At 37.9% G+C, this 26,909-nt stretch overlaps 1 protein-coding gene across 1 annotated transcript in view; it reads left to right on the plus strand.

Annotated features, from left to right (window-relative positions):
* The first annotated feature begins 4,631 nt into the window (after nt 1-4,631).
* The window catches only part of LOC140759560 (peptide-N(4)-(N-acetyl-beta-glucosaminyl)asparagine amidase), a 58,275-nt gene continuing 35,997 nt past the window's right edge, over nt 4,632-26,909 (plus strand). Inside the window, exons 1-7 of the mRNA XM_073096150.1 lie at nt 4,632-4,814; nt 4,904-4,957; nt 5,029-5,172; nt 5,265-5,363; nt 5,468-5,554; nt 9,281-9,363; nt 23,215-23,328. Coding sequence (XP_072952251.1) covers nt 4,737-4,814; nt 4,904-4,957; nt 5,029-5,172; nt 5,265-5,363; nt 5,468-5,554; nt 9,281-9,363; nt 23,215-23,328 — 659 coding nt within the window. The 5' untranslated portion in view covers nt 4,632-4,736. The remainder of the gene's footprint in view (nt 4,815-4,903; nt 4,958-5,028; nt 5,173-5,264; nt 5,364-5,467; nt 5,555-9,280; nt 9,364-23,214; nt 23,329-26,909) is intronic.

Below are 26,909 nucleotides of genomic sequence, written 5' to 3' on the forward strand. Positions count from 1 at the left end.
GGGTGGAGTGGATGTTATGGTTATGGATGATAATGGAGACGAGGGTGGATGGGTGATGTCGTTTAAGTGATTAAGATGAAGGGGAAGAAGTGGTCGAGATCCCAAGGAAGAGGGAGGACTCGACAGACGAGGGAGATTAGAAGTTAGGTGGGACCTTGCCAATAGTAGAGGTAGTAGGTTGGTGAAGAGGGAGGAGGGAGATTAGGGTAGAGAGAATAGAGAGAAGATAGGAGGCAAGAAATCAATAATCTAATAGCCTTTGCTTTCGATGTGATGAGCGTTTCAGCCCCGGTTATCAGTGTTCTAAACCGATCGGGAGTATGATGAGCTGATACACTTAGTTAGGATCTTTTCTTATTGCATTAGATGTTTATTTTTATTAAAATAAAATACCTATAGGTCGCATTCGATCGTAGGAGGGGTCACGTTCGAACGCCCTTATGAACGCCTATATCAGGTTTGCTAATACAAAGAACGCATATTGTGCGTTCGAACGCGGTCAGGCAAGTTCGAACGCGGTCGGGCGAGTTCGAACACCCGCATTCGCGCATCCAGAGATGGAGCTTTTTTGGTGCGTTCAAACGCGATCGGGCGCGTTCGAACGCGATTAACGGAAATCCTCTAGAATTAGGGTTTCATATTATTTTAAGACTTATTGACTAACCTCTATAAATATGTGGATGGCAGCCAACTTCAATATGCTATTGGATTATTGATTTCTTGCCTCATATCTTCTTTCTAGACTCTCTCCCTCTTCCCTCTTCACCATCCTTCTACCTCTACCGTTAACAAGGTTTCTCCTAACTTCTAATCTCTCTCGACTGTTGAGCCACCCTTCTTCTTTGGGATCTCGACCACTTCGTTCCATTCGTCTACTTCCTTTAATCACATCCACAATCCACCTTCATCTTCATACTCATCCATAACCATAACATTCACTCCGCTCGTCACCACCACCATCACCCACGTTCTTTCATGTTTTCATCCTAGTTTCAGTTCGAATCTACGAAGGCATTAATACGAAAGTTGTAGATTAGGAAGTTACGGATCTAACCCAATTAATTTCGTAATTTTCTAACTACCGGAGAATATCTGACAAATATTTTTCTATGATTGCATGGATTGATTCCTGTATTACATCCAGATCTTAAAGGAGTCGTTGCGTAGCTTATCCTTTGGTACAAGAACCTATCAATTTAGTATCAAAGCTTATCAATTTAGTATCAAAGCCATATTATCGTGTCAGCCTTTAGGGCTAGTCTTAGTGGGATTTATTGTAACCTACCTCTATATATAGAGGGGTTGGGCTCAATGCTAAGCATCCAACTATTAAAAATTAATTGAATTTAGTTATTTTCTTATTACTATATTTATCGTTTTATTGTAGCCATTAAATCATTTTTACCTTTTTAAGAGTAGATCATAGCCATAGAATCTCCAAACCTTCCAAACTCTGGGCACCATCTTCCTCCAATAGCCACCCTACTCTACGGTCGTCCACCCACCACCCTTGGTCGTTCGTCACCCTCCGACGACTGCCGTAACGTCAAAAATAGTTACTGTTCTACCCTATTCTGACTTCACTATTTTATTTTTAACTTTTCATCCCGACCTCCGAGTTAGGTAAAACTAAAGCCATTCGAATCCTAACTCACGAGGCTACCTTAACTTAAATTTTCATAATTTAAGTGGTGGTGGAAGGATTATGGATGATGGAAGGGATTATGGCAAGGTAATAAAGATATTGGAAGAAGGGGGAGGAGTGGGCCGCCCCTAAGGGACTAGGGTTAGTGGTCGGTTGATGGAGGCTAAAAGCGACGGTGCCGAGGAACGAGAGAACGAGAGAGAAGATAAAAAAAGACTAGGGCAAAATTTAATTCATTCAATAAATGACTCCTTGGTTGCCATTCACACCTTTAGAGACTAATCAAATAATTCAAAAGTGGCAATTATTAACCCTAGAAACAGTGGATTTTTGTCGACCGCGTTCGAACGCACAAAAAACGTTCTCTGTTGATGCGAACTTGATGCAGGCATTCGAACGTGCCCGATCGCGTTCGAACACACAATTTGCATTCTCTGTTTTTGTGAACCTAATTTAGGAGTTCGAACGCGACATATAGAAAATTTATTTTTCTCTGAATTAAACACTAGAACAAGAATAAAAGACACCCTTAAAGTGTATCCATGTTCGAGATGACATCGGTGAAGTCCGAATCGTATCAATCCACAACGCTTCCGCAACCTTATCCTCAAGGTGTGAAATTGGGGAAGCGATCATTGAACTCTTGACTCAAGCTCCTCCATGACTCGATCCTCTGCACTAGTTCCTCACAGATCTGAAAATAGAGGAAGGGTTGGTGCTGAAAAAGAAGCTAGCTCACTTGTGTTCGATTGGCGCGAAAGGGCATCGATAGTTCGGTTCTCGATCCCTTTTTTGTAGACTAGCTCGTAGTCATACCCAAAGAGTTTCGTGACCTACCGTTGTTGTGCCAGGGTGTGCACACGTTGCTTCATGAAGTAGGGTAAACTACGTTGGTCCGTGCGTATAGTAAATCGCTAGCCAATCAAGTAGGGTCGCCATTTGATGATGACGTGCAGAATTGCTAGCATTTCGTGCTTGTAGGTGGATAGTTGTCGCGACTGGTTCGACAATGCCTTGCTTATATATGCCACGGATCTGCCCTCTTGCATCAAAACAGCTTTAATGCCTTCACCCGAGGTGTCGCATTCCTCCACGATCCTCCACGAAGGGCTTGTTGAAATTCGATAGAGCCAAAATGGGTGTGGTAGATATGGCTGTCTTCAATGCTTTGAAAGCCTTCGTCGTCTTGCTCGTCCATTGAAATCCTCCGTTTTTAAGTAAGGAGGTCAGTGGGGCAGCAATCTTGCCATAGTTGGCAACGAATCCTACCTCGTCAATCTAAGGAATCCTCTAATTTTCACTCCTCTCGCTGAGATTATATGACCCAAGTACTCCACTCGTGGCTCACCCCAAAAGCATTTGCTCATCTTGACTTTTAACTGGTTTTGTCGCAAGATATTCAACACCTCACGCACATGCCGCAAGTGTTCACTCCAATTCCTGCTATACACTAGAATATCGTCAAAGAAGATGAGCACATACGACTTCGGGAGCGAGCGAAAAAGGTCATTCATCATCCCTTAGAAGTTAGCCGGTGCATTGGTGAGCCCAAACAGCATGATTTGGAACTCACAGTCGCCATTGTGAGTCCGAAATGCCGTTTTGTGCATATCTTCCGGAAGATGGGTGTAGCTTGATGTTTTTATTATCGTGGGTTTGCATGAGCTTGAGATAAAGGATTTAATGGGTGGAGCAAAGCTCGATCAATGGATGTCTATGTGTACAGTCGACCTTGAGGAAGATGATTGTCTATCCAAGTTGCTAACCCAGACAAAACACAATATAGAACTTTTGAAGGCAATAGTTATAAATTCAACTATTAGAATGATCCGATGTTTGTATATGTTGTTCCTATGTAAGTTAGGAATCCAACATAATTGGAATCTCATCGATTAGGCAAGTAGATCAAAAGTTAAGTCATCTTATTTTTTTTTCAAACAAAGACAGAAAATGATATAATTTGAAGCGATTTGGTTATGTCTAATTTGTATCTCAATCAACAATATTGCAACACTATGATATCAGAAGAGGTGGACCAAAGCTAGTTGTCTTCCCTCCTTGAGGGTGGACCAAAGCTCTCTTAGCTTTTCCTTCGTTAATTGTGTAGTGGAGAAAGCCTCAATGAGTGTCGCTAGACGGGCGGCCTTAACTTCGGCTTGCATATCATGACGGAGGTCGCTAATGAATGTGCTTCACAATACTGAATCTGTCCTACCTCTAACTCGAGCAGATTACTCGTATGAAGTTTGGAATTTTGGTTTCCAAAGGATCAAATTGAAAACTTATCCCTAGTATATCACAACCCTTCCATCAACACCATAACAATATCATCCTCCGAAGCGAGTCGGAAGGTTTCAATTAGAATCAACTTACTTAAAATCATATTGTAGAGCCAAAATTTCCAATCCCTTGTATAGCTAGAAGCTTAGGGTCAATGTTCACCCAATCCTCAATATCAACACTTATCATGTCCAAGATATGGCTCTGTATGGTGTGTAATGGTACTGGCCTATGCTTAAGGATAGGAGGACCATTACTCTCGGCAACTTAAGCCCAGGTTCCTAGGGCTCCTCTTCCTACACAAGCACGCAATGAGTGATCTTCAACAACAATAGCTGCAACCAACATAAGCTCATCCACCATGGCCTTTAGAGTAAGAACTTCAACCAAGATCGGAATAGTAGTTGCCACCATCGGCTAGATAAGGGTTGCCATAGGATCTGGTGGCCTAGAACGGAGCAGTCTTGGTGAAGCTAGGACTTCACCTATGACAAGAAGGAAAAGAAGAAAGGACGAGGGAGACAAGAAGCTCAAAACCCTAGTGATGGAGTAAATTCCATGATCCCAAGATGTGAAGCTTGAATGACTTGAATTTTTCCTAAAAAAAGAGAAAAAAAGACAAAGTGCAAATCGTTTATTTTATCTCAACTTCATAAGTTTGAAATAGTCTCCCTAATCAAATATTATTCAAATAAAATAATGCAATCGTTTGACATTAATTTCTAGTTAGACTCTGCACCTTCCCTACTGAGTTATTGGCTTATTGCTGTTTATTCTCAAATTCTGCAGGAAAATAACAAAGAATACGAGGATGGTGTCTCGCCGGTTCGTCTTCCGTCATGACGGCGAAGACTTCCCCGTTGAATTCGACACCGATAACGGATTCGAAGTAACCCAACTCTCCCAATTCTCCATCCTTTTTTACACGAAATCTTGAGACAACAAATAATTCCCTAATTTCTCGACCATTTATTGCAGGTTCTCAAATTCCAAATCTTCTCGCTGACCTCCGTCCCTCCTGATGACCAGAAGGTCTTCTCCCTCTCTGCTTCTTTTACCTTAATTTGGGAATATATCTAATCCTTGTTCTGCATTTGTGAAAGATCCTGGCGGAGAAGGAAGGCTATCTGATCGATGAGAGCTCCGATCTGGGGACAATCCCCGAGAAGCTCCGATTAGTGTCGATTCAAGACTCGGGAGAGTCCTCGGTTGGGAATACCGATGAAGAACTGGCCCGCATGTTGCAGGTCGCTAATTGGGTTTTTTTTCCCCTTTTCTGATTCTTTCTTAATTCTTTTTTTTTCTGATAATTATTAATTTTTGGCCATGGTTTGTGTAGGCGGAAGAGGAGGCACTCCTCTTCCAGCGGTTCAGTGTTGGTGGTGATGGAGGGGAGTTCAAGAGGAGGGTTGAGCCATATGTCAAGCAGGTTTACCTGGTAATTTCTTATTTCTCAGTTGAGAATCTTTTACCTACATAGAGGTGCATTTAGTTAATTTCTCTGTTTTTGGTTCCTTACACCTGTGGTTTTGATGAATGTAGTATGAGGATGCCACCCGCCAAGAATCTGCCCGAAAGTCAGTTCCCATCGACGAGATTGAAGAGAAGGCATTGGTTTCTCTAGCCAAGGTATAACATTCTCTATCTATTCTTATTTATTTTTATTATAGTAGCGAGAGTGTAGGTCCTTATGTGGATTTCTAAAACTGGGATTTTAAAAATGATTATTGTCTTTTGATACGTCCTATTTGATGCTCTGTGTGGTAGTTCAGAGATTTTGGCTATCACGAAGGACTTATAGAGATTTTCTGAAAGGTTGAAAGAACTCATTGATTGATTGATAGAAAATATGGAAAAGGAAAATAATTGTGAAATAGTTGTGGACCAGAAGTGAAGAAGAGAACATATGGAACCATTAATATGCATTAAGTCATGAATAACGACTGAGACTTTTGTAATGCTTGTCAGGATATCATCGTGCCTTTAATTTTCCATGGATTGAGGTCTTCTGCTGAGAAATCCAAAATTAGGATGGTTTCTTAATTTTGCCTGAACTAACCAACTTGCTGATGCAATCTAAGAGTGCACATTGCTTGGATGAGCTATTTAAGCCATCAACTTGTATTGCTCAAATAAATAGGATTTACTGTTTATCAACTGAAAGGAAAGATTTTACCATTCTAGTTTTCTGCAATATTTTTAGAACTAGAGCCTCCAAATCATGAGCTGTGTTCTGTTAAGTATTAAACTTCAGTAGTGAACAGAGAAAGAACCAGAGAATATGGAGTGAATGAGGATAGAAGATCTAAAAGAAGAGAGATAATGAAGAAACTGGAGATAAAGAAGAACTTTAACAATTTTCAGTATGGAAATCTGACGGTTAAATTCAAAACTATATTAACCTACAAAAGGAAAACTTTAAGACCCCAAGTTTTACTCAATTAGGAGGGAAACAAGCTGGTTGGAAGGGGTTAGCATTAGCACCATGATTTGGCTACCTATAGCCAGTAATTTGGAAGTAGGATTGATGTGAAACAATTAGATCATTAGGATTCTAGGAATGATGATAGTGAAAAAAAGAGAAAAATAATGGGGTTTCACATCTCCATTCTCAACTAGGGTTGCACATCCGAAACTCATATTGGAGATCTCAAAATAATTTTATTTTTTTATTAATCTCAAAAGAAAATACAACAGGTCTATATATAGATCTACAAATGACAATAAGCATATAACACCCTAAACAATTGTGAAAAAAATAAATATAACTCTGAGCACTATAAATAGTAAATATATAATAAAAATAATTGACTTAAAGACTAATTTCCTGAAGGAGAAACTATATTGATACATATACTTGTGTAGTATGTCACTAATGTTTGTATCATTCTCTCCGAATGGAAGAGAACTCGACTCTATTGCGTGTATCCCTTGCAACATTCATATTGCTGACACTCCAAGTCATTTCGATCAAGCCAAATATCATTAGATTTAGGGATAGGTTTCACACCTCTACCCTTAAGTATGGGTTTCATACCCAAATTTTTCTAAACCTTAGTGACTTTGAGCAATGGATTGAGACTTTTCTCATACTGCTCTAGTCTGTCAGGCTTTTACCTTTCTTAGTCAAGCCAAGTATTATCATGCTTAGGGATAGGTTTCATATCTTCATCCTCAAGTTAGGGTTTCGCATCCAAATTTTTATGATGTTAAGACTCGTCCTCAATTTCAGGAAGGCCACCGATCATCGGGACGAGTGAAAAAGTTGATAGGGACGTGACAGTGATTGATAGAGTTGACTGCTACATGTAGGCGACGGTAGGTGGCGGAGTTTAGAGAAGATGGCGTTTGCATTGGTAGTAAGGAAGAAGAAAGAGAGTTGAAGAAATGAAAAAACTAAGGATGGCCGTGCTAATCGGCACTTGCCGTGGGATGTGCTAGTAACACACCCTCGTGCTGAGTCATGTCGGTCTGGCATGACTATGTGCCGGTCTTCGTGCTGATATGTAGTCTTTTTATTAATTTTTTTTTTCTGTTTTCATCAATTATTATCAAATTAACTTTAGTTATTTTTTTAACAAATATGATATGACATCTTTTTCTTATTTTCATTAATCATTATCAATCAACTTTACTCATTTTAGGAATACAAATTCATGCCTAATTTTCTTTTGTCATTCTTGAATTTTCAATCAAATAAAATAAATAGCTCATGTTTTGTCATATAATCTTATTTCTTCTTGTCTCTCTTATTTCTATCCATTAACTCTTTTAGATGCCTCTAAAGTTTTTATGAAGTGTTCAACACAACACAATTATATTATGGAGTGTTTAATCATTAATATTATTTTTAATGAATGTATTCATCATATTATGTGTTGAACAATATTAATATTTGATTATTGCTTTCTCTTTAATAAAATAGGTCATTTATGAAAGTAATCTAAAGATAAACACTATAATGTAGGTTTTAATATATATATATTTAAATCAAAAACTAAAAATTGATATGCTGAAGCTCCAAAAACATCCCTAAATATTATAAATTTCTTATTAAAAATATATTAAATACATGCAAGTGGCATCAAGTGGCATGCAGGGACATGCCAAGGGCATGCCATGCCGATGGTGGCACGACATGGCATGTCACTAGTATAATCATTGTTGGAAAAAACTGCTGGATCTGAGAGATAAAAAAAATCACATACTCGAAGTTGTCGGAATTTGCTAGAGTTGGATCTGTGTCACTGGAGTTTGCTGAAGCTGAATCTCTCTGTCAGAGAAACAATGGCTATGGTTGGGAGAAAAAGAGAGACAAGGAGAGAGAGAGAGAGAGAGAGGAGGAAGATCATGGTGGATTGGGAACATCAATTATTGAGAACTTAGGATCGGATCCGAGTTTGATCTGTTATGGATCTGAATCAGCCAATCCTGATGTTTTCTCCTCTTAGGGTTGACTTGGTTGACCCGATTTTATTTTATTCATCTCCTTTCTGGATAAGTGGCATGAGGATGGGTAAGATTGGTACTCATTTGGCTAGATATGTGTCCCTAGATTATTATCTTATACATCTTAATGCAATTTAGTGCTCTTGTATGGTGCACACATTCTTATCGTAGTTTTTGTGTTCTTGTAACTAAATGCTGATACTAACCAAATCATTTTTTCGATTATTTTGCGGAATCACTCGAATATTCCAGATTTAGTATTCTTTGATATGCCTTCGTTTTAACTAAATGGAAGCCATGTTCTACTCATAAATCAGATAAAATTTGCTGCTAGAAACAGAAAATCAAATATCATTTAGTTTTGGTACCACATTGCTCACATTATGTGCTATAGGATTCTGTATTACAACCTTTCAAGAAAAAGTGTTCCATAGTGCTTCATTCTTTCCAGTTTCCATTATGTGCATATTTGCAGCTAAAACTATAGAATTCATTTATAGAGTGACATGTAAGTCATTGTTTTGCCTAATGAATTTTATGGCCTGATACTGGGGAGGGAGAAGTGCATGCTTGGCACTTAAGTACATATTCAACAGTGCTTTATTATGCTTTGCCAGATATCCTAGTGGGAATAAGGTGTTTTCCTATTTCCTTGTTTAAGACAATATTGTGAATTCTTCTCTTACAGAATTGCATATAGTTACTACAGTTTTAGCTTTGGAAGTGGTATATATTATTTGTCAATGCACTGTAAATAATTTGTGTTGGTTTCATGATAAATTCTCCTTGTTAGATCACTTAGATTGCTTTTATTTAATTTTTTATAATTGCACAGTTTTTCTCTTGCATGATGTTAAATACTTAAATCTTGGAGGAAATTTGAGTTTTCTTTTGATACTTTTATAGGAAGGGAATATCAATCCTTCAAAAGCTGAAGAAGATTATGCCTTCTTGCTGCAATTGCTTTTCTGGTTTAAGCACTCTTTCAGGTCAATCATATATTTTTTCAAATCTTGCTGAAACTTTTAGTATCTTTATCTTACAATTGGCTCCTAAATGGCTAAATCCATGTTGAAAAAGTCTGTTAAGTCTAACTTCCAAATTGTTTAATAGAGGCTTAAATTTGTTTGGAACATGTGGTGTGCACTTCCTTAAAATGTTTATTTTGGGCTGCATGTTTTCATGTTGAAAAGGTAACTTCTGTAACTTGAGTACCTGCCAAAAAGCTTCTTAACTATGTTTCTCTGGAATTATGATTTCTGAATAATATTTAGTTTGATACAACCTGCACACAAGCATAATCCACTTGTTTATAGATAAGCAGCCAACAATTAGATTAAGTTTATCTTACATTTAATAGTGTCATAATAAATTATCATCTTCCATTTTTCCTCTTCATTCATACTACTAATAATTGTGTATGACATGGATGAGGTAACAGTGACCCCTCATTAAGGTGATATCAGTGTATTAAAAGGCAACTGTGGATGGCAGGTGATCACATCACTGCCTAGCGCCTATGCGGAAGGCGGGCGCTAAGACAGTCCACCATTTTTAATATATAAAGAATTAAATATAATTATACACAATATATAATATATATAAATATAGTATATATAATTTTTTTGATAGTCTACTACACTAAAATACATTAACAATGGTTTATAACCATTCTTAAAACTATGAGATAATACAATTTAGTAATAAATAGAACATAATACATTGATGAAACAATAACATCTTAAAAAAAGAAAGAAATGCTATTTCAAAACACTAGGTGATGTACACCTCATGCTTTATTAGATTAAATCTTGATGCAAATCTAATATGAATGCAATATTTTGGAGAACAATCGACCTAAACAAATAACTAAAATAAAATATAGTAAGCAATAACTGATAATAAGTTAATCGATTAAAAGGATCACTACTAGATGGAAGGAGAGAAAACCACTCAGATAAGATAGTAATTTCATTTAACTCTCAAATAGGTATGTTGACAGTAGAAAAACCTAAAATATAGTGTAAGGAAAGACTTTAGAGTTTAGGTTTATCAATAAATAGAATAGTAATACTTTTACTTTAAAACCAAGTCTTACTTTTTACGTCCAAGCACCCAAAAATTTACTGGAATTTTCTGGACAGCAACAATAACCAATGAAAAGTAGAGATTGAAGAAGAAGAGAGGTTTAGAGAGGAAGTAGAAGAGATTAGAGAAGAATCTGAAGATGGAGTAGGAGAAAGGGGGAGAAAGAGAGAGAGAAAGAAGAAGAAGAAGAAGAAAAAGATCGCATGAGAGAAAATAAGAGATTTCAAATAAATCTTATTTAATCGTTCCTGGTTTTTCATGTAATAACTCTTAAATAGGTTAACAACTTTAATTCTAGTTGATTCTACTAGAAATTTATTTTCTAATAGGACTCTAATTAATCATCTTATCTAAATTGACTAATTCAATTTAGGTAATAAATTAATGTAGACATTCCCCACATATAAGCTTACCATAACTATCAATTGATATTCTAATAGGAATTAATTTTCTAATTAAGATCCTAATTGATTAGGTTTTTACTAAATTGACTAATCTAATTTAGGTAATAACTCAATACGTACATTCCCCGGATATAGGCTTACAATATCTACTAATTGACTAATTCAATTGATCATTTGAATAAAAAATCAACTCAACAAATTACATATGAAAATAAGTTGAGCCTAATTAGATCAATTAGACCAAAATTGGACTCAAGCAATTTTATTTTGGTCAAATTGAAAATTATGCCCACATCAAATCCTCTAGGCATTTTTGAGTCTGATGGCCCGACTTTGAGGCTTGAGGTGGAACGGGCCTTAAATATTTTAAAACACTGATATATCATGATTTCATGTATATCCAGTGAAAGAGTTCAGTAATATCTGATTTCTTTCTATTTTTGTCACATCCCATTCTATGAAGTTTTCATGTCATTGAGGAGGAATCATTTCATGTGTGTTGTCAGAAAGTAAGAGGGAATAGTTATCTTGAAAGACAGTAGTAAAGTGTGCCTTTCCTGAAGTGTATTAGAAGTCCTAACAGTGCAGTTCCCCCAATCTGTTTCGGGTCGGCGACATGGATCCTTCTTTTGTAATTCGGTCCTAGAATGGTTAGAACTTCGAAGATATAAATGAAAGTATAGCCTCCAAAATTTCATTTTCTTATTTTTTGCAAGAGAGTAACCACATAATGAAAAGTTCCTGTGCTGCAAAGCTGCTATGGCATATTGAAAAGTGAGATGATCAAGATTCAAGAGAGTTCAAAGGTGTATCATGGCATTGGTGTCATTGATTGCTCTTTTTCCTTGGAGTTCCTAGGTGAGGCTTAGTTCAAGTTGTGCAAACCCTGGTTCAAAACTAGATAATCCTGATTCCTGAATAAGAAAAGGCAGGGATTCTAGGAAGAAGAAGAAATGAAGAAAGCCCTCTCTTTATTCAGATACTGTTAATGCCAACTTGCAGAATGAAAAACGACAATAGTAGTGTTTGTATACTGGAAACCTACAAAGGTACTGTTTGTTCCTGAGAATGACTAAACTTCACATGCACAAAAGAATTTCCACCAAGTCCAATGAAGTATCTTATTAATGACAGAATTGATATGCATCAGAGACTATTGACTTTACAGGAGTTTGAGGTTCTGTGGACTTGATGGTCCACTCCACCATCTAACCTATCTGGTAATTATGATTTCAGAAATGAGTGATTCTGCAGTTATTAGCTCAAAATCCTGTCTTGCAAATACAACTCTTTTACCAGACAAAAATACTATCTCTTTACAAGCAATTTCTCTAGTTATTCTTGTAACTTAGATGGGGCATGTCATACAAATAGGCATTCTTGATGATTCTGTATTTTAAGCCATTACTGATGAACTAGCTATTCTGTATGATATTTTGTCACACCCCTCGCTACTACTATACTATAGTAGACGAGGATGGGAACGGCTGCAACCTATTAAGACTATGTGATACACTTAGTTAGGATCTTTTTTTTATTATATTAGTTGTTTATTTTTCATTAAAATAAAATTCTTGTAGGTTGCGTTCGAACGCAGGAGGGGTCACATTCGAACGCTCTTGTGAATGCCTACATTAGGTTCGCAAATAAAGAGAACGCATATTGTGCATTCGAACACGGTCGGGCGAGTTCGAACGCTCGCATCGCGTTCGCATATACAGAGATAGAGGTTTTTGAGTGCGTTCAAACGCGATCGACTGGAATCGTCTAGAATTAGGGTTTCATATTGTTTTAGGACTTATTGGCTAGCCTCTATAAATATGTGGATGGCAGCCAATTTCATTATGCTATTAGATTATTGATTTTTTGCCTCCTATCTTCTCTCTAGACTTCTCCCTCCTTCCACATTTACCGTTGGCAAGGTTTCTCCTCGCTTCTAATCTCCCTCGACTATTAAGCCACCCCTCTTCTTTGGGATCTCGACCACTTCGTTCCATTCGTCTACTTTCTTTAATCACATCCACAATCTACTCTCATCTTCATACCCATCCATAACCCTAACATCCACTCCACCCGTCACTATCACCATCATCCACGTTCTTTCGTGTTTTCATCCCAGTTGTAGTTCGAATCTGCGAAGGGCATAAATATGAAAGTTGTAGATCAGGAAGTACGGATTTAACCCAATTAGTTTTGTAATTTTCTGACTACCGGAGAATATTTGACGAATATTTTTTTATGGTTGTGCGGACTGCTTCCTGCAATAAATTCAAATCTTAAAGAATTGTTCCATAGCCGATCTTTTGGTATAAGAACCCATCAATTTGGTATCAAAGCAAGCGAACTACAGACCCCATTAATGGTTGAAACAAGAAATATGACTTCAACAAGGAGACCTATGGAGAGCACACCGACAAGGGAAGATTCAATCCATGATAATCTTAACCGTGAGGCCGATTCCTTTGGAGCGACCACGGTAGGACCGAGTCAACCAACGTCCATGGGTGCGAATATGGATGAACTAGGGGCATGTTCCAAACATTGTTGCATAGAGTTGACAACATGCAAAAGGATCACAATGAATTCAAGGATTATGTCGTGAACCGATTGGGTTCGTCATCTCCTCGACGACGATCGGAGTTTCAAGAAGGACCAGCGGTGGGATTTCATCGAACCGATACCCCACAGGTCTAGGTGCGTCATATGAGTATCAATGATCCACTCTTATTTTTAGAGAGGGTGATCAATCTGCACAAAGGTTTAGACCTAAACCAAGGATTTTTCGCGAACCCGACAATGCTATTCAGGAGAGAACCGCATGCTTGGACTTTCCAAAATTCTAAGGCGGTGATCCAATGGATTGGGTGTTTCAAGTTGAACAATATTTTGATTGTCAAGGTACAGCGGAAGATGCAAAAGTCTAGATGGCAAGCTTTCACCTCCAAGGAACAGCATTGCATTGGTATAGATCGGTTATTCGTAGAGGTAGATTTACCGAATAGGCTGATTTTTGTAGGAGGATTATCGTCGATTCATCACTGGATATGGTAAGATCGCTGCTCTCGCTTCTTTGTTGAAAGACTTTTTTAGATGGACAGATGAAGCCACTATAGCCTTTGAAAAATTAAAAACAGTAATGACGACGGCACTCGTTTTAGCGCTACCGGACTTCACTAAAGAATTCATTGTAGAATGTGATGCGTCGGGTGTTAGCATAGGAGCTGTACTAATGCAAGAAGGACGTCCTGTTGCCTATCTTAGCAAGGCTTTATCACAAAAATCTCAGCAATTATCGACTTATAAGAGAGAGATGTTGGCAATTCTACATGCGGTGACAAAGTGGAGGCCTCATTTGATCGGTAGACGATTCATTATCCGAACCGATTGAAGGAGCCTTCCATACTTTATAGGACAGCGTATACACACTTCGGCACAGTCGAAATGGGTCACAAAATTGCTGAGATATGATTATGAAATCTAATACAAGAAGGGAATGGAAAATAGAGCGGCGGATGCACTATCGCGACAACACGATACCGCCGACCTTGCAGCCTATTCTTCTTCTACCTTTTCCTTCCTTGACGAGTTGAGGTATGCATGTACATCTGACCTAGATATTTTGAGATTGTTGCAGGAGGTGATGGATGATCCAGAGCACCGTCCAAAGTTGGAGAATCGAGGCAGTTTGGTGCTGGACTGCGAATGCATTCGAGTGCCCGCAAATGATGGATTGCGGTAGAAATTGTTGGAACACTTCCACCAAACTCCAGAGGCTGGTCATGAGGGTATCTTGAGGACTTATAGGAGGATATCTCAGAGTTGCACGTGACCAGGATTGAGGTGGGATGTGACGAGTTTTGTTCGTGCTTGCGAAGTCTGTCAAAGGGCTAAAGTAACCACCTTGAAATCGGCCGGATTACTTCAGCCTTTACCTATGCCGGACTGTGTTTGGGAGGACATTTCTATGGATTTCATAGAGGGTCTTTCACTGGTACGTGGTTATTCCATTATCTTTATAGTGGTTGACAGGTTGAGCAAGTATGTGCACTTTTAGGTATTGTCACATTCGTTTTCAGTCAAGTCGGCAGCTGAAATTTTTGTTAGAGATGTTGCTTGGTTACATGGCATGCCACGCACGATTGTCTCGGATCGTCTAGACTAAGACAGCTAAACATTTGAGGTTTTTGATATTAAAAATAAAAATCTAATATCTCATTCACAACAACTAGTCGACACTTCTATATAATGCCATAGGTACAAATTTTGACATACAAATACAAGTAATATGGGGCTAATAGCTATCCTTGGTAGGACTCGTTACAAAATAATACTACTCTCAAAATGATACAACTACTGATATCTTACCCAAAATGATATTAGCTGAAAGTCCCACTATGTCCTCACACATCGTAAGAGATATCTAGAATGGGCGAGAAATAATATAATAAGCTCATAGCACAGCTCAATGAGTAAAACCGTTTTAAAAATCGAATATACAATAAAAACCATATTAGAGTACGCGAATAACCACAGTAGCAAATGAAACTTTAATGCACAAATCCAAATGCATGTAGCATAATCAAACCACACCATATATCATATAGCTAGGATATAGTTAATATCTCAAATATATATATCAACTCAGGTAACATTAACTTAGGAAACCATAGGTTAGTATGCTCACTTACAGGCCCATCCCATTTTAACTCTGGGATACCAGAGTATCAGTGTATTGGCCCCACTGATAGGGCCCGCCTCTATTAACCCTCGAGGTTACCAGAGTCTGTCCTATTTATACTCCAGGATGCCAAAGTTTTCGGATTTCTATCCGTGTAATCACATGTTAGTATTCATCTACTAACTAACCAGTATAATACATGATTCTTTTCAAATGACTCAAATAATAGCTTTCAAGCCTATAATCCAACATATAGCTTTACAAAGCTTTCAAATGTCATGCTCATTTTGAGCATAAAACCAGCAAATATAACTCTCTCAAAAGAACAAGTCTCGAGAGTGCATTCTTGCAAATACATATATATCAAACCAAGTCATTTGGAAAACCAACTCCTACAAAATAGGAATGGCAACATTTGCATCGAGCAAGAAATGTAAACAACTACCAAATAGATAACTCATATCGAATCCAAATCCCATTGCATCGAAGATGCTTCACAAAACTATTTAGTTACATAAATAGGAAAACCAGTCTTATACACAAGGTATAAAACATATTTTTTTTTGTTTTAAATACACTAATAACAAAATCCAATATTACTCACCTTTAGATAATCAATTTTCTACATCAAAACATTTGTTGAAAGAGACCTTAAATCTTAACCTGAAATGTGCAAACAACATAATTTAAGATACTATTTATGGACTTCAAAACTATAGTTAATGTCTTCTAATTTAATCATTATAATAGCTTTGCCAACTTAATCTATAAACCCCATCATTTCTGTCCATTTTGCATACAATGGTTTAAGCTAAAATAGAGTCTCTCTAATTCACAAAAACATACTTCTTACTAAAACAATACTCTTTATTAGTTAGAGTGTTAGACTCTTACTAGACAAAATCAAATGCTTTGATAACTCAGATCTCAAAATACACCCTATTATCATGGCTTGAGAACTAAAAAGTAAAAACACAAAACTAGTCATCTCCTTTAGACAACACTAGGTCTGGAAATATATCCTCTAATCATAGATAAGAAACCCAAAACACCATCGTTAATCATAGGCTCAGCTTATAAGAGAATACTGGTTAGTCAACGAGAAAATAATAGGTGTATATCAGCTTGTGAATACCTATAGCTAAAATCAATAATTAGTGTGAGCTGCACTAATTTAATCATCAATAAGATCTAGGCTCTTGAGCTGCATGAAAAGCTGTCAGAAAGGTGTAGAACTTATAAGAGTAACATGCAACATCAACATATCCATATCATTGAGGAGGGCAATGCTCATGCTGAGATCGGGGAGGACCCGTAGATGGTGGCAGAAAAGATGAAATAGGAATTGACATAGACGAAGAAGGTATAGGTAAGTGACAGGAGGACAATAAGAGGGAGAATCACTAGGGCATCTAGCAAGATGCTCCTCAAGAGAGTATGGTGTTTACGAAAGCTCAAGAGGAAACTAAGGAGAAGATGTCAAAGATGGAAATTCAAGAAAAGTAAGGTCCTGAGACTTGTGACAGTAATAAGGAATATTCTCTAGAAAAGAGACATGATTAGCAATTCACATCCGACGAGTCAAAGGATCATAGCATTGATAGCCTATGTTCAAAACTGTACCCAAGAAAAACACATTGCATAGAATGAGCTGATAGCTTGTTATACTCGTGCAGGAAGCAGAACAAAGCAAGTACATCCAAAAATATGAAGGTGACTATAATCAAGTTTAATAGAAAAATGAACCTCATTCGGTCTCGTAAGAAAGAGAGGGCATGAAATTGATAAGGTTAACATAACTCAAGAGAGCTTCTGCCCAAAAAGTATGAGGGACAGAGGAATTGAGAAGTAGAGCATGAGCAGTCTCCAAGATATGACAATGTTTTTGTTCTGCTACACCATTTTGCTCATGAGTATAAAAACAAGACTATTGGAAAAGAGTGCCATTAGAATGAAAAAAATAGAGCGCGTAGCAGCAGATGTGTACTCTCAAGCACATTTATGCCTGAAATTTTTAAATGTATTTGTGAAAGTGAGTGTGAACCATAGAGGTGAAAATTTGATAAATTTGAGAAATCTCATATCAATGTCGAATAAGATAAACCTAAGTATATTTGGAGAAGTTATCAATGAAACATACATAATACAAATATCCATACATGGAAGGTGATGGTGTAGGTCCCCAAATATTAGAATGAACAATATCAAAATATGAACTGCTTTTATTATTACTTGAAGGAAAAGGTAGAGCCGATTGTTCGGTTAACTTACTTACCCACATAGTCCAACAAAGAACAAATGAATCTTGTCGTAAGGCCCTAGAGTGGAAAAGGCTTTTAAGATGTGGTTTTGACATATGACCTAACCTACGATGCTACAAATCAGTGGGAGAGAGAGCAACTCCAACAAAATGAGAGAGGTGAGACAGGTATATGAAGAAAAAAATATGGTAAGGACCATCAGTTCTACAATCAATTCCAATGTCCAATCTCGTGGCCGGTATGTAGATCTTGCACAACACAAGAGTGAGTGGTAAATAAGGCATGATAGCTAGAATCTCAAATGCTACTAAATGAAAGAAGATTCATACTGAGAAAAGGAACATGCAAGACATAGGTAGTGTAAGACAACCAGAAGGTTTAGAGGTATTAGTAATAGAGCTAGATTGACAAATGGAAAGAAGAAAGCTATTTGTAGTCTGAAGAGGTGGCAATTGGGATATGGGGTAGCAAGCAATATGGATAAAAGAATCTGGAGTCATATGCTGAGTAGCACCAGAGTCCATAATCAAGTAATACCAGAAGGAGCAAATGGTGTTGAGTGATATGTTAGTGAAGCAGATGAAATAGATACTAGATGCTATAAAAGATGGCTAAGGAGTTGACTTTATTGAGCTAGTGTTTCCTCAATCTGCTGAAGACGATCTGATAGAATACCAATAGAAGATATCTCAGCAAAAATCTTAACAGTGATGCAGTCGGGTGTGGATGACCTTTTTGTTTGTAGTTCTTGTGATTCCCAGTATACAATTCCCAACATGTGTCAATTAGATGCCCCAGCTTGTGACAGTGGGAACACTGAGGACAAGAGTGAGATGAATTGACATTACAGGATGAAGGTATAAAAAAAGTTGTAGCAGTAAGAACCTTATCCACTACGGTCAAAGGAACAGACACTGATAAAGCATATTGAGACTGAACAGTATGACGATGTCTCTCCTCAGCAACTAGCTTGGCTACTACAGACTCTAAACTCGGTCGTGTATGACGATGGACCAAAGAGCATCTAGACATTGGTAAAGCTGACGATGCTCTTGAAAAGCCTCGTAGTCTATAGGATAGGATGTACTAGCAAACTACGGGGGAATGGGAGGCTCTAGAGCTTGCAATGCCAAAAATCTCGCATATAACTATAAAGTTGCTATATGGATCTATCACCTTGTTGAGCACCTTGTGCATTAGACAAAAGATGATTCTCTCAAGCATCGCTCGATTCAACAAAGCAAGACCAAAGATAGCTCCAAAGATCTGCATCAATGGTAAAATGTATAAGATTTGGGAAAATAACCTTATCAATTGATGCAATCAAATAGGATCGAAATGATGATCGTTAGCCTTCTAAGCAACATATTCTTTAGAAAGTTGCCTTTTCTCATCTAGAACCTATGAGGGCATAGGGCTGGATTTCTCGAGCTGACTGGTGAGATCACGACCATTAAGAGCACTTTTGACCGTAGCAGATCAATATGGCTCATCAGCTATGGTTACTAGTAAAAAATCAGCAGAAGTAGGTAGATAGTCACGGGCAGGATCTGTAACTGCTATCAGACAAGTAAAAATATAGTAGACCAATATGTTGCAAGGAGAATGATGCTAGAGAATCACTCACATGAAAAAAAAAGAAAATGAAAAGTTTCTGCTAAGAGGGTTTTCATGTGAGTAATCTACTGGAGCTCTTCTTTCTCCAATAGCATATGACATTGGTGACTGTGATGTAGAACTAGTCCGATGGGTTGAGCTTGATAAAGTCGATGTAGGAGGAGGCAGATCACCTTGCCGAAATAAGGAATTGAGCTGCCGGGTTGTGTTTAGCGAGGAGGCTCCATGAGAGCTCGAAATTGTTCATCATAGAGGGGGGAGGGGAAGGGAGGGCTTCGGGACAGCCATTCGTCACAGTAAATCAACGGGGAGGGCTGGCTAGTTTTGATCAGCACCAAGGGAGGCGGAGGAGTCCTGAGGGGGAGGTGGAGTCTCGAGCTCGTCAGAAGGTGTTAACGAGGGAGGACATAGTAGAGGACTATGGAGAAAGAAAACCCTATCGGGCTCTGATACCATGTAACATGAGAAGGAGCTCTCCTACTTTCTCATTAAGAGGATATATATATATATATATATATATATATATATATATATATATATATATATGTACATTATATTGGTATATTATCCCGTAGGTGGCTTATAAGAATATATATACATTAACAATCCCAACTAGAAAAACTCGACTTTTTAAACAATAATGTTCTTTTTGATCACTAGGGATAACACACACATATGGATTAAAATACAAGAGAGCTATATGTTTACTAGTGAGAGTTCGATATTTAGAATCCAATATCTGGATAGAACATTTTAGAAAACAGCCTCTAATTAGCCTTGAATCAATCTCTCTATGTCCAAGTGAGGGATGAATGTGGCCATGATAGCAGAGGCACTGTGTGTGACACTTGAATTCTTGTATAAGTCTTTTGGAGCACATATTAATGCTGATCCTTACGGTATCTTTATCCTACTATCAATTATTAATTTGGTCACACCTATTGAAGCACCCAAACCTCCAAATACACGTATAAACTGCGTGGGTAAATCCCCCCACGCGGTTCATCACATGACCTGTCAGTACAAGGATTTCACAAGGCACACAACAGCACAAATTCACCATAAGTAAACTCAACCATAAGAGTCCGGATTCAAGTTCTACAGGCCACAACAAGTCTTCTAAATATACATCCAAAATACAATGCTAAAGTCCAAAATACATCATCAATCATAACGCCCTCGCAGGGGCTTAATACAACTAATAGATATACTGAAAGAAAGAAAGGCAGCTACTCGCTACCCGCACCTTCGTCCTCTAGCGCTGAAATAATGCCACTAAGAGGTGGTGAGCTTACAGCCCAGCGAGTAGGATCTATACAATCTAAAATAATGAAATCATGTGTATATCTAATGTATACCTATATTTGCTAGCAATAACAATATGCTTGTTGAAATGACTTACCATGAGTTACTAAATCAATGTAATCGATAACGATTATCAGTCACTATCCTAGAACATGCTAGTTCCTAAACGTATCACGATAAGTCCACACAGATATAAAGCTTGATACAATCTCTTATTCATACAAATCTCAATCATAGTGTTTTAATGTTATGCATAGCAATAAAAGAGGTGTTTAGTCATCTCGTGCCTACCAAGGTATTAATCATGTTTATTATAGCTTTCCGAGCTATTCACTACATAGGGTAAATACTCTCTAGAACAATCATTTATTATATAATCATCTATCATCTCATACATCAAGGGGTATATATATACATCTAGCGGTAATGCCACCTACACGTGTATGGCGACACTACATGTGACCGGTTGTCTGTGGCCATTAGACTAAGGATCCCGGTTGTAAGCTTATATCTTACTCTCTCTAAATCATCACCGCCCTCAGCGGGAGAATCGGGAGCCCTCGGCTCATCAACAGATGTCCTAACCCTACGTCATCGGGTACCGCTAGACTTATATTCCCGCCTCACAATCATGTTCTTCTATCATCATAATCTAGTCTTGATTATGCAGTATAACTACGTGAATGTCACACAGGCTCCCGACCTCAGGTGTAGGCCGCTAAAAGTATAGTCATATAAGATACACTCTACCCTTAACCCTGGGCTGAGTGAGTAAGGGTACTATCTAGTCAGAATCTGACTACTAATGATAGGTGGAAGTGGTGCAGTGTCTATGAGTATATAAAGTATGTCATAGTCATCATGATTGTTATATTCTATATTCAAAACAGATATATATATGCAAGGGTATATCATACAGGATACATGTAGAGCATCATCACACATTAACAATCTCATAATATCATGATGAGCAAATTATCAATAATTGCATATGTAAAGATATAACATGGTACACTAAATGCATGTATTAATACCGACATTTCCTACAGTGTCATGATAGGTATAATGAAAGTGTCATGATAGGTATAATGACTGTAACTACATTATTCTAGACTTGTATAAACTCTACTCGCCTGGGGGGCCTCCACAGTACACTAAATCTCCTCAGCTAGCCGGCTCCTCCGGAATCCCAAAATCCTCACGTGGTGTTAATCCTATTAATTCACGCAAGGAAAGCCATACATAAGATTAGCGAACTAATATAATTAATTACCTTATTAGAAAATTTATGTTTAGGCATATACATGAGTCAAGGGTCTCGTAGGGTGAGTCCTATGTTATCCTAAAATTCATATGATAATAAATTATCATTACGGGGGTTAGGCTAATTAAATCAGGTGGAAATGGATAAACGGAGTTATAGGGTCTAAATGGCCCCAAATGGGCTAAGTTGGGGGTATTGGGTTGGGCCCAAGCCCAACTCAGCAGGTAAGGAGGAAACAGCTCGTGGCTCAGGCCTTGCGGGTCCATGGGTTGCGGTCTGAACCGCAGCCCGCTTACCTGATAGGCTCATGGGCTGCGGCTGGACCGTAGCCCACAAGTCTCGTGGTCTGCGGTCTAAGCCGCAGCCCAGTAGGGGTGTGGGTGGGGGGTTAAACCACCCCCACCCTCGCACGCCCTTCCCTTCCAAAGGAAGGAGATAAAGGGAGGGGAGGGAAGGTCCACAGGGCCAGCGGCGCAGCCCCGAGGCTGGTGGCGCAGCACGAGGCTGGCGGCACGACCACGAGACCGACGAGTAGGTAGGGGGAAAGAAAAGAAAGAGGGGAAGAAAAAGAAAATGGGGAGGCGGGCCCGACGGCGGCGGGCTGTGCTCCATGGCCAGCGGCCATGGGGGGTCCTTCCTTCCTTTATCAAGGGCCCGAAGCCCATCTAGGGAGGGTTTCTCTCCTCCCACCGGAGCCCTCGGATTGGCGGCCGGATGCGGGGTCGCGGTCGCGGAGGATGATTGTGAGAGGGAGAGGAGCTAGCTATCGAGATTTAACGACGAGGTTGAGGCTTACGGCGACCCGCCCACTCGGCTTCGTCGGTTTTGGGGCTTCGTCGACTCCGGCACTTCGTCGGCTCCGGTGTCGGCAACCTGCGAGAGAGGGAGAGAGGTAGTGAGGTGGGGAGGGTGGCGTGCACGGCAAGGGAAGGGGAAGAAGGAGATAAGGGAGGTGGGGAGGGTGGCGTGCATGGCAAGGGAAGGGGGAAGAAGGAGAAGAGAGGATGGGGGGGGGGGGGGGGGGGGAGGTCGCTCGTGCGTTAGTCAGAGGGATTTTTTTTTTTTTTTATAATTGGGGTGTTACACTTATGACTTGTTTTTGTTTGGTAAATTTTTTCATGATATAGGAAAGTTAATTAATTCATAGCATGCCAACAATGTTTGTGAACTAGTATTTTCTGATATTTCACCTATTGTTACATTTCACATGCTTATTTTTGCAGGTGGGTCAACTCACCTCCTTGTGATTATTGTGGAAAGGAGACAATGAACATTGGAATGGGTATTGCTGTGCCCTCCGAAATTGAATTTGGTGGTTCACGTGTTGAACTTTACAGGTACTTTTTACAACAGGTTAAACATATTTTCTTTAATAAGAGATCACATTTTACAGTTATTTCCTTTTGAGAAAAAATGCACATATATCTAAATAACCTGGGTAATTTGTCAAAAAAAAAAAAATCTAGTGCATTTTATTTGAGAGAATAGGTCCACTTTTAGTTCTTCTGCATATCGTCATTTTCTATATTTTCTTCCCAAATTGTCTTTTGCCTGTTGAAAAGAAGAAAGAGAGTTGTACAATATATTTATTAGCTACATTAAATGTACTTTACAATTTATTGGACATTCAAGTACTCTATAGTAATTAAAAAATTCTCCTTTTTCCTCCAACCAAAAAAAGTGGAAGACAAAATTTCCTATTACATTGTGACGTAACAAATTACATTATGTTATGTTAATTAGTAATACCCTCTATATATGAAGTTCTCGGTAATAATAGTGGAACACCTTCTAACAATAATGAAATACCTTCTAACAACAACGAAATACCTTCTAATAAAAACATAATACATTTTAATAATTGCAGAATACATTCTAATGAAAGTGAAATACCTTCTAAGTTCTCAAAGAATCATCAATCTTTCTATTTGGGCAGATTAGGTATCTCTAAGTGATGTGCACTATTTAATATGTTGGAAAAACTATGGCATAAATCAATAAATTAGAAAATATAGTCTATTTGGGCAGATCAGACATCTCTAAGCATTGTGCACTTTTATGCAACTTAGGAATACATCTTCCATCAAGTATTTTTCAGAGTTATTTCGCAAATTAAATCAATGTAATACATGAACTTAGATATTGTGATCCATGAAAAAGTTTTGTAATACATTGTACAAAAGATAAGTGATGTGAAATAATCGTAGTTCCTACTTTCGGCCGATCCCATTCGGGATTGGCCGAAATCGATCGGGATCGGTCTATGGCCGATCTCGAACCGGGTCGAAACTAGCCGATTCCTACAGCAGCTAGTAGCAGTAGACAACTGCCTGTTGTTGGCAGCTGCAGCAGGCAGCTGTCAATTGCTGCTGATAGTAGCAGCCAGCAGCTACAGAGAGAGGGAGAGAGAGGGAAAGAGGAAGAGAGTGAGGGAGAGAGAGAGGGAGAGAGAGGGAGAGAGAGAAAGAGGAAAAGAGAGGGAAAGAGGAAGAGAGAGTGAGGAAGAGAGGGAAAGATAAAAAGAAAGAGTGTGAGGGAGAGAGAGAGAAAGATAAAAAAAAAGAGAGTAAGGGAGAGAATGGATACCTCAGACTAACAGTTAGAGGGATAGGAAAGAAGAGAGGGAGGAAGAGAGATTTTTACTTTTTAGGTTTTATATGTGAGTAATTATTATTTCTTATTTTATTATAATTTTTCTAAATTTTTAGAAATTTCTCAACATTTTAAAATAATATTTAGAATTTTATTTAATTAAAATAGTCCGATTCAATACAGGCAGCCAATATGGCCGATACGACCATTACGTATCGTTTTTCCAGACGGTTGATCCCGATCTCGATATCGATTTTTGGAACCTTGAAAATAATTAGATCGTTAGGATTCTAGGAACAATAATAGTGAGAGACAGAAAAAGAATGGAGTTTCATACTTTTATTTTCAACTAGGGTTTTATACCCAAAACTCTTATTGGAGATCTCAAAAAAATTTCATTTCTTTATTAATCCTGATTGAGTTAAAGCTAGCCTATATAGATCTTACAAATGATAATAAGCAAATAACACACTAAAGAATTGCAAAAAAGTAAATACAATCCTAAACACCATAAATAGCAAATGTATAATAAAAATAATTGACTTAAGACTAATTTCTTAAAGGAGGAATTGCACTGATAAATATTACAGATCATGCAATTTGCATCCACATAATATGTGAAAGTTTACTAGATCTATGCCACACTTAAATCGCATAATATGTGAAAGTAGATAGCATGATAGATTAAAACTTTCTTGTAATATGTTGTAGAAAAGACAAAATCATCTATAATCATTAATTAGATCTAATACATGAATGTTGATAGTACGATCCGTAAAAACATTCTATAATACGTTCCAGAGAATTTCATGTTTTACTGTTACTAGAATGTATTCTATTGTTATTAGAAAATATTATGCTGTGTAATATGTTCTAATAATTGCAGAATTTCTTCTAATAATAATGAAATACCTTTTAACATTAACAGAATTCCTTCTCGTTAGTTGTAACAACATAATAACTATAGAATACCTTCTAACAACAGCATAATACCTTCTAATTACATTATAATACATTCTAATTATAATGTATTATTTTTTAATAATTGTGGAATACCTTCTTACAACAGCGCAATGTTTTCTGGAACAGTTAATACTTTCTAATAATAACATATTAAATTGTAATAATTGTGGGATACCTTCTAGTAACTATGGAGGACATATAACTTTAGAAAGGAAACCCTAGGGAAAATCCTTCTTAAAGATTTCTAATTTACCCAAATAGACATTATTCACATTTTGTGATATATTTCAAACTTTTCCCAATTTATTACGAACTTATGTAACATCACACAGTAGTTACGGATATCTATTCCACCCAAATAGACATTTTTTGGCATTTTTATGATGTATTCTGAATGTTTCCTGATGTATTATGAACTTATACAACAGTGCACAACATTTAAAGATATCCAAATAAGCTTTATTTTTTTTAACTTTCTGATGTATTCTGATTTTTTCCCAGTGTATTACAAACTTATATTATAGTGCACAAACTTAAAGATATCTGATTTGAAACTTTTCCTAGTGTATTACAAATTTACGCAACAGGGAACAACACTTCATAGATATTCATGCAACACACTCTCAGATTTTGCACAAGTAATAGATGTTCCGTTTAGAGGGTACTCCATTTTATTAGAAGGTATTGCGCTGTTATTTGAAGGAATTATGCTGTTCTTAGAAGGTATTTCACTATTATTAGAAAGTAGTGTGCTTTTATTAGAAGTTTAGAAGGTACTCCATTTTATTAGAAGGAATTACTGTAAGAACAAAAAAAAAAAGGGGTTGAGGGACTCTGCACGTGCAACTCCCTCCCCTCTCCCTTTCTGGCACGCGACAAGACGCAGCGGAGATCTCGCCTAATCCGAATCAAATTAGATTTGAATTTTCTTTTAATCTATAAATTAAACCCTAATTCTCTCTTTCCTTAAGCCCCCCAGCCTCCGTCTCCCTTTTCTCCTCTTTTTCGTTTTTTTCTTACCGTCGGAGTCACGTAGTGGAATCAGCCTGTTGGAGTGTCACCGAAGCCATCAGAGACCACCACGTGACTCCTTGGTAAGCCCTCTCCCACCTCTTAATTTTAATTTCAGTTTAATAGGTTAAAATAGAAATACCTAATTTCGTGGTGACTCAAGTCTATCTGGAAGTCCAGGAGAAAGCCTAAATCAGATCACTACGATGACTTTCTTAGGTGACTCAGGCGGGGTTAGGGAACAGTCCTAGGATAAATAAGAAATTTTTTAGGTGACTCTAACTTTTCTCAACGGTTAGTGAAAAAAACAGGTTGTGTTGATCATATAGTGATACCATCTAATGACCTTAAC

The sequence above is a fragment of the Typha angustifolia genome, chromosome 4, assembly GCF_048772165.1.
Source record: "Typha angustifolia cultivar Huaian chromosome 4, ASM4877216v1, whole genome shotgun sequence".
Taxonomy (NCBI): Eukaryota; Viridiplantae; Streptophyta; class Magnoliopsida; order Poales; family Typhaceae; genus Typha; species Typha angustifolia.